The 8,895-nt window shown below is 45.9% G+C and overlaps 1 protein-coding gene across 2 annotated transcripts in view; it reads right to left on the minus strand.

Moving 5' to 3' along the window:
- Nucleotides 1–653: 653 nt before the first annotated feature.
- ME3 (malic enzyme 3) overlaps nt 654–8,895 on the minus strand; it is a 333,119-nt gene continuing 324,877 nt past the window's right edge. For both annotated transcript variants that reach the window (XM_069071034.1, XM_069071035.1), the window contains exons 13-15: nt 4,349–4,522; nt 1,456–1,554; nt 654–923 (exon numbers count right to left, since the gene is read on the minus strand). In XM_069071034.1, coding sequence (XP_068927135.1) covers nt 762–923; nt 1,456–1,554; nt 4,349–4,522 — 435 coding nt within the window. In that variant the 3' untranslated portion in view covers nt 654–761. The remainder of the gene's footprint in view (nt 924–1,455; nt 1,555–4,348; nt 4,523–8,895) is intronic.

Here is an 8,895-nt window from a genome sequence, read left to right on the forward strand (position 1 = left end):
ACGTGACAGTGGGGTATGGCTCCAGCCTCTAACATTACTTACGGGGTTAGCAGGACTCATGGGGATGTTGGGGACTATTTATGAAGGGAAGGTTTCCTCTGTGTGAGGAGTGTACTGCTGTCTACTCTGGACAGAATCGTTTGGTTTTGACCTCCCCCAACCTCACCCAATTCCTCTTACTGGAAATGTTTTCTTGTCATTTTCTAGAAGGGAAGTGTGTCTCTGAAGCACATACAGGGACCTGGGAAAGAGCCAAGGAGAGGCTTATGTAACTGGTGAGAGGGCTGGCTTTCCTGGGCCTTCAATAAAACCACTCTCAACCACATAATCTCCAACAAGTCTTAATGGCACACTCACTGCTTGGTACTCTTGTTCTTCAGTCATCTTAGTCATGTCCAACTCTTTGTGACCACATTTGGGGTTTTCTTGGCAAAGATCTGGAGTGGTTCGTCATTTCCTTCTCCATCTCATTTTACAGATTTTACCCTGAGGCAAACAGTTCCAGGGTCACATAGCTTGTAAGGCCAGATTTGAACTCAGGAGGGTGAATCTTCCTGACTTTAGGTTTGACACTGCCACATCTAGCTGCCTGCTTGGTGCTCTAAGAGATTTGACTTAAAAAAAACCAAACAAACCACAAGGACAAGAACAACCATTTTTGGGATCCATTTATATTGTCAGTGTACCAAACCTGAATATAGTTTCACTCATTGGGGGGGCCAGGGGGCCCAAACTCGCTAACATGAGCCAACAAGAAGGCCTCAGATCTCCTGTACTTCCGCTGCTTCCTTGGGCCATGTGTAGCTGTCCAGCACAAAGGAGTCATATTCTGGCGTGTAGACCAGAGATCTCACAAAGGCCTCCTTGTCCTCAGGCTCTGGGTACCATGAGGCCAGGCTGTGTTTGTAAGCATAGTCGAGGACCTGGGATGAAAAGAACAAGTTTGAACTGGGGAGGCAGTCATCTAAAGACCATTTACCAGGGACTTGTATCCAAAATAATAATAAAGCAAGCCTGAAGAGGCCTGGACAAGGAATGGGGCCCATAACGAATAGACATTATTAGCTCCTTTCAAAGCTCAGCTTCAATGCTACCTACTACAAAGAGTCTATTCCAATCCCAGCAGTTCCTGCTGTCCTCCCCCTAGAAATTACTTTATTTTTATTTTCTATTTAATTTTCTAGGAACATATTGTTTTCCTCAAGTAGAATGTAAGCTCCTGTCGGGTGGGAATGGTGTCATATTTTTTTTATCTTTGGATCTCCATTGCCTAGCTCAAAGCCTGGCTGTATAGTCTACAGGGCTTCATAAATATCTGTTGCATTGAATGAATAGATCCTCTGACACTGGATCAAGAGCCACCCTGGCTTTTCAGAAGTTGTCACACTCCTTGTTGGGTCCTTGGGGTTCTGTCATCACCCAACCAATAAACTCTTGGCCCAGGCCAGCTCTTACCTTGACTGCAATTCTTAGGGACACATCCCGGATGGTACTGAGCGGTGGGTAGAGCCTCCCTTGGGTGAGATGCTCATCAGAGACCTCCTGGGCAATGTGCTGGGAAAAAGAGGAGAGGTGAATGAATGACCGAGCCCATAGCACTTTCTTCCCCAGGACGGTCACTGGAAAGAAGTTTTTCAGACAGGCACTGGGGGATGAGAGAAGACCCCTAGTCAGTGTAAGAAGGACAACAATAACAGGGAACTCTTCAGGGCCCAGGGATGCCCATCTCTGTGTGCCTCGTGGCAGGCGGCTTGGCCCAAGGTCCAGCCTTTGTGCTCCCTTCTCTCTGAGACCCCAACTCCAGTCCTCCCTATCCCTAACCTCAATCTCCAAGCCTGCTAGTTATTGGGACTAGTGGTCAGCCAGTATTTCAGCCCAGCCTCATTCTCATGACTGAGAAACCAACCAATGTCTCTCTCCCTCCTCTGGTATCAAATTTAAGCTTCAGGGAAAAATAATCAGATCTTTCCGAGAACCGTTGTGTCATGAAATGGGAAAGGGGAGAGGGAGGGGCCCCGACAAAAGAGCTGTGGTAACAGCAGCCTTGTGCTCACGTTTACAGTCACTAAGTACTTTCACAAAAGTCATCTAATTTGATTCCTGGAGCAACTCTGTGAGGAGAGTAGTGAGAATATAGCTACCTGCATTCTACAAAAAAGGAAACTCAGGCAAAGAGAAGGGAAATGACTTCCTCAAGGTCTCCCTGGTGGTACATATCAGAGGGAAAGACTTGGACTCATTTCTTCTGATTTCAGATTCAGGGGTCTTCCCATTACAGAAAGGCAACGAGGATGTAGTAGAAAAACCACTTGTGGTTTGGGGTCCCAAGACCTGGCTTGGAATCCCAGCTCCACAGATGAATTGCCAATATCAGCTGTGAGCTGTTGTTAGCAAAGTGCTTTATAAAGGGAAATGGGTTGTGAGCTGTTAGCCCCTCTCTGACAGGTGAATTCTCTGTGGCTGAAACTAAGAAAGCAGACCCCATCCCCTGTCCAATCTCCCTTTGCCCTTCCTGGCCCTCGATGCTCCCTGGCTGGGTGGTGCCCGGGAGGGCTCCTAGTCAAGGCGGGTTGACTCTTGATGGTCAAAGGAAGCGCAAGGCTGCAGTTTCTGCTATGGGAAAGTGAAGAGCAGGGAATTTGGAGCCAACTGAGTCTGAGTCCTTGGTCTGTGCTTACTACCAGGATGCCCTTGGGCCAGTCACTTCCCCTCAATGTCACCATACTGTCTCCAAGTGCACCCCACTTTCCTTGTGCTGTCTGCCAGAGGTAAGTGCCTGGCTGGGAAACCCAGAATCACTAACCAGGTAACAGGAGCTGGGGGAGGCAGGAAGAGTGAATCAGGATGGGGGAATAGATTTAAAAAAAAGGACAGAAATGCAAACTTTCTCTCCTAGGGAGGATCTTGGTCTTAGAGGTGAAAAGTACCTTAGGGGCCATCTAGTCCAATGCTTCCCATTTTACAAATTAGGATCTAAGGTTCAGAAAAGTTAAGTGACTTGCCCAAGGTCAACCAGGTAGGTTGGGATCTCTGACCTTAAGGAGACAGTGTGATAATATGGAAAGAACACTGGTGTCACAGGCCCTGGATTCAAATCCCACCTCTGAAGCTTACTATCCCGGGGAAGCCTCTTAGCTTCTCTGGACCTCAGTTTCCTCATTTACAAAAATGACGGGTTGACCTAGAGGATCTCTGAGTTTTCTCCCAACTCTGGATTTATGGTGTCCATGAACCTAAGTCCATATGACAACAGTTAGCATTTAAATGGCACTTCACTTCACAAATATCTTGTTTGGTCCTTACAACAACCCCGAGATGGGTACTCTTATGATCCCCATTTTACAGATGAAGAAACAGAGGCAGGCAGGGGCAGGATGACTTACTCTCGGTCACACTGAGAGTAAGTGTCTGAGGCAGAACAGGAACTTAGGGCTTATTGGCTCTAGGTCCATTGTTCTAACCACTGAGAAATACAGTTCTTTAAGATTGGCAAACCAGGGCAGCTAGGTGGCACAGTGAATAGAGCACCGGCCCTGCAGTCAGGAGGACCTGAGCTCAAATTCGGCCTCAGACACTTAACACAAAAACTAGCCTTGTGACCTTGGGCAAGTCACTTAACCCCAATTGCCCCTCCAAAAAGCAAAGGAAAAAAAAAGACTGGCAAACCACTCTCCATATGTTATCAGAAGCAACTATGTGGTACTGAGCCTGAAGTCAGAAAGACCTGAGTCTTCAAATATGGCCTCATATACTTACTAGCTGTGTGGCCCTAGGTAGGTCACTTACCCTCTGTCTGCCTCCGTTTTCTCATAAATAAAATGGAAATAATACTACTCTACTACCCAGAGTTGTTGTAGGGACAAGATGAGATATTATTTGTAAAGTGCTTTGCCAACATTAAAGCACCACATAAATGCTAGTTATGGTTATTAGTGTTTGAAGAGAATAAGCATTTATTAAGCACCTACTATGTACCAGGAACTCTACTAGGCACTTTAAAAGTATTATCTCATTTGTTCCTCACAATGACCCTGGGAAGTGGTGCTATTGCTATCCCCATTTTATAGATCAGGATGCTGAGGTAGATAGAGCTTAAGTGACTTACCTAGGGTCACACAGCTGGTAAGTGATTGAGGTTGGATTTGAATTCAGGTCATCCTGATTCCAGGTCCAGCTGCCCTTAATCTCTCCTCTGATCATACCCTGCTATTTTCTATACCAGGCTCCAGATATAGACTTGATTCCTTTCTGAGTATATGAGAAATTATCGGGAATACACTTTTCCTAGAAATGCTAATGTTACACGTGCAGAGTGTGGCCAGTCTGGGGTGAGGGGAGCATACCGCACCTCAGCCGTGAGGAGGAAGATCTCATCAGGGATGTGCCGGACTCCACAGGCAATGACGCCCAGCGCCACTCCGGGGAACACGTACGCGTTGTTTCCTTGCCCAGGGAAAAAGGTCCTGCCGTCTTCCAGGGTCACTTTGTCGAATGGGCTCCCGCTGGCAAAGATCCCTCGGCCCTGTGACAGGAAAGGGCATATGTTTGAGGGTTCTCATTTTTTTTCCTGACCACAGTGGTGGATTGATTCCCTAAAGCCACAAGCTCTCTCTTCTGGGCATTTCTGTGACCAAGAACACGCACTTGGAAAAGGCTGGTAGGAAATCTGTGGCCAAGGAAAAGAAATTTCTGTGAGTGAAGCCACCTAGCCCGGAGGGGGCATAAGTCTGTGACCCTGGGCTCCCAACTCACCACAGCCTGCTGGTAGCATTACTTAACCCTCTGTGTGCACATCCCATAGCTCTGACATGCCTGTGATCTCCTGGGAGCTTCTACGCATCCCATGAGACCTAGCACTGGGTCTCACACAGTCAATACTCAGCAAATGCTGGTTAATGAGTGACTGACTCCACAGAAATATAAGTAAACATTGGTTGGATGAATACACAAATACACAGAAGTATAAATTATAGTCTAGATCCTTAGGGAGCCCAGAGCAGGCGGGGTGCAGGGGAGGCCCTTGATAAACACTAGTTGGATTAAATGCTCTGCCTCATCTGAACTAACCAGCACCATGGCCATTGTGTGCCATGTGTTAGGGGCTGGGGATAGAAAGTCTGCAGTCAACCAATCATTATTTATGAAGTGCCCTCAATGAAGTAGGCAGAAAGCCCTGACCTGCAGAAGCTTCCATTCTCACCATCATTTTCTGCCCAGACCCACTGGTCTTTTAAACTTCCCTTTTTCTCTGGAGGGTCGTTCTATGCTCCCAATCTCCCAGATTTACCATCTGAACATTGTCCTGGACCCCTCCTTCTCCCTTACACCTACAAAGTCAATCACTTGTTGTTGTTTAGTCATTCAGTTATGTCTGACTCTTTGTGACCCCATAGACTACACTGTCCATTGAGTCTTCTCAGCAAAGAAACAGGAGTGATTTGCCATTTACTTTTTCAGTGGATTAAGGCAAACAGAGTTTAAGTGACTTGCCCAGGGTCACACAGTTAATAAGTGTCTGAGGCCAGATTTGAATTCAGGTCTACCTGACTCTAGGCCCAGTGTTCTATCCAATGAACTACCTCGCTGTCTTATAGACAAAGAGAAGTTAAGTGACTTGTCCAAGGTCCCACAGCTAGTAAGTGTCTGAGGTCACATTTGAATTCGGGTCTTCCTGACTCTAGACCTAGTGCTTTACCCACTGAGCCATATGCACTAGCTGCCTCCAGTCACCTACTAGATCCTCCTAATTTGACCTCCACAACATCTCTCACATCCAGTTCTCTTTTCACTCTTCACCCAGTCACTATCTTACTTCCTATTCCTTGTGAGCAGGGATTGTTTCATTCTTTGTCTCCTATCCCAGCACTGGGAACACAATACCCAGCACATAGTAGGCACTTCATAAATACTTGTTGGTTCACGGGTTAATTAATTAATTCACTTGTATTTGTATCACGGTCAGTTCCAAAAACACAGGTGGATTGAATTGGACAGACACTTATTAAAGGTCTACTATGGGCGAGGTATTGGGGAGATGCAAAGATGAGAAAGGCGCAGCCCCTGACCTGCACAGACTCTAGGAGGGTGATATATTCTGTACACAGATAACCAGAAGACAAGAATATCGGGGAGGGAGGGGAAGCTGAGCACTCTGGGTGTTTGTATGCATTCTAATGCGGGGGATGGGAGGGCTCCAAGGGCGTCTGACTCATGTGTATAGTCTAATATCAACAAGAACAAGCAAACAATATTAACCTTAAGAACAGGGGAGGGCTTCTGGCATGTGAATGAAGCACCTGACTGAGTTTCTCCTTAGCAGCAGGTATGGATGTTGGCTCTTATGCCGCAGTGGATACAGAGCTGGTCTCTGAGCCAAGACGACCTGGGTTCATGTCCCTTCCACCTCCACTGACCATGGAAACCAAGTCACTTAGCCTCCCAGTGCTCTAGCCAACTCGCTAAGACCCTAAGTTGTACAAAAGGTACCAACCTGCATTGGTAGAGGGAGCTCTCTGTTGAGGAAACTCTCTCCCAATGAAATCTCAAGTCCAGCTCCCTCTCCATGTGGGTCCAGTCCCCTCTCCTTGGTGCCAACCCCGCTTTTTTCTGCAGCAGATTGCTCCCATTCTCATTCTCTCTCTAACCTTTAATCTGTCCCTATCTGCTGATTCCTTCCCTGTTTCCTGAAAACATGCATATTTCTCCTCCATCCTTAAAAAACACTCACTTGGTCCTACCAACTCCACTAACTGTTACCCAGCATTTCTCTTTCCCTTCTCAGCTAAACTCCTTGAGAAAGTTATCTTCTTCTTCTTCCTCTCCTCTCACTCAATTCTAAACCCTCTGCAGTCTGGCTTTCTGGCCTCCTCATTCAACTAGAGCTGCTCTCTCCAAAGAAACCAGTGTCCTCTTAGTTTGCCAAATCTAATGGCCTGTTCTCAATCCACATTTTTCTGGACTACTCTTTAGCCACTGACGCTGTCCATAACATTCTTCTCCTGAATACTCTCACCTCTTTAGCTTTTTATGATGGTTCTTCTGCCTGTCTAACCACACCTTCTCCCCGGTGCTGGATCTTCATCTAGGTCACATCCAATAACCATGAGTATCCCCTAAGGATCTCTCCTTGGCTCTCCTCTCTAAATCTCACTTGATCTCATGGGATTCACCTTTATGCAGATTCCTGCATCCACATACCTTGTCCTAATGTCTCTTCTTTAAGAGATTATATCACCGGTTGGTCTTTGGATGCTTGAATTAAATGTGCTAAAGGCATCTTAAGTTCATCATGTTCAAAAGAGAACTTCCCAGACCCTCTTCTCTTCTCAACTTTTCCCCAAACCCTCCCTTCTCAACGTTCTTATTAATGTTGAGGAGACCACCATTTTCCCAGGCATCCAAGTTCACAAACTCGATGTTGTCTCTATTTTCAGTCACCCACCTCACATATCCAATCTGTTGTCAAATCTTATCCTTTTCACTTTCACAATGTCTCATATATATGTGTGTATGTGTGCATGTGTGTCCATGCACACATACACATACACATACACATGCACACACACATACACACACACACCCTTCTTCTTCCTCAGGTTCTGAATTACTAGTTTATTATTATGAGGGCAGGCATGCCCAGTTCTTTGATTCTTGCTGGGAAAGACGATGATGGCATTGGGAAGTGAGGCTGAAATCACACTTTAATAAGGCACAGAGAGCATAGGAGTGAACAGATACAGAAAGTACAGAGACAAGCAGTGAAAAGGGGTACAGAGGCCGATGGTGGGGGCAAGAGGCATAGGGAGGTGAAAGAGGTCAAGCAGTGGTGGGAAAAAGGATAGGGAGGGAGAAAGGCATAAAGAATCACTCACATGAGCATGAAGAGTTGGGAACCCTGGGCAGCATGAACATGAAGATGAAAGATGGAAAGGGCTTCAGGTGACAGGGATTTGAGGTTTCATTTTTAAAGGTTTTCTTTTGAGAAGACTCTTATCTATACTACCCTGAGATACCTTTATTAACATATCCAAATCACCTCGAAGTTGTTGAAAAAGACTTTGAATTTAACACATACGCACCATCTCAAAGTATTCTGCACCATCTGGTATTTTGCTGGTCTTATAGTGGATGGAACTTGTCTGAGATTTACAGATCATAGGACCAAAGGGCTCTAACAGCAAAGCCTAGATGGCTTCCCTTGCTTGATCCAGGATGTGATTTTTGGTTAATATAGGATACAGTTTGCAAATGATACACTCCTTTGATCTCTGGGACAGTCTGTGAGTGACTTCTAGGTTCCTCTTTGCAACCTCACTGCTGTTCCTACTCCTGCCACTTTATACTCGCTACTCATAAACTTACTATACTGACTAGAATTGGGGGAGAGGGTGGTTGGGGGACCAGAACAAAATACAATTTTAACACAACTTCTCATTATCTCTCCCTTGGATTACGGCAATACCGTGTTTCCCCGATAATAAGACCTATCCCGAAAATAAGCCCTCCCCTTACTGTGTAAGATTCCTTTAAAATAAGCCCTCCCCTGAAAATAAGCCCTATTGAGATTGCTACTGTAGTGAAGGTGATCCCCTGCGCTACACGCTACATTACGGTACCCTCTGTATGCACCGTCCCCCCCCCCCCCCCCCCCCCCGGGTGAAACACACGCCGTGCTCCGAGCTGCATCCAATCAGAGCTGCAGCAGTGAGCGCGTCATCCTGTTCTTTATTGAATTCATTATTGAATAAAGGTACATTTTTTTGTTCACATTTACCTGTTTATTAAAATTGCTGTCAATGTTCATTAAAATAAGCCCTCCCCTGAAAATAAGCCCTCTGGTGTTTTTCTGTCCAAAAAAATAATAAGACAGTGTCTTATTATCGGGGAAACATGGTA

The sequence above is a fragment of the Petaurus breviceps genome, unplaced genomic scaffold, assembly GCF_028583685.1.
Source record: "Petaurus breviceps papuanus isolate PSGF00001 unplaced genomic scaffold, PetGlider_PUasm1.0 90823, whole genome shotgun sequence".
Lineage (NCBI taxonomy): Eukaryota > Metazoa > Chordata > Mammalia > Diprotodontia > Petauridae > Petaurus > Petaurus breviceps.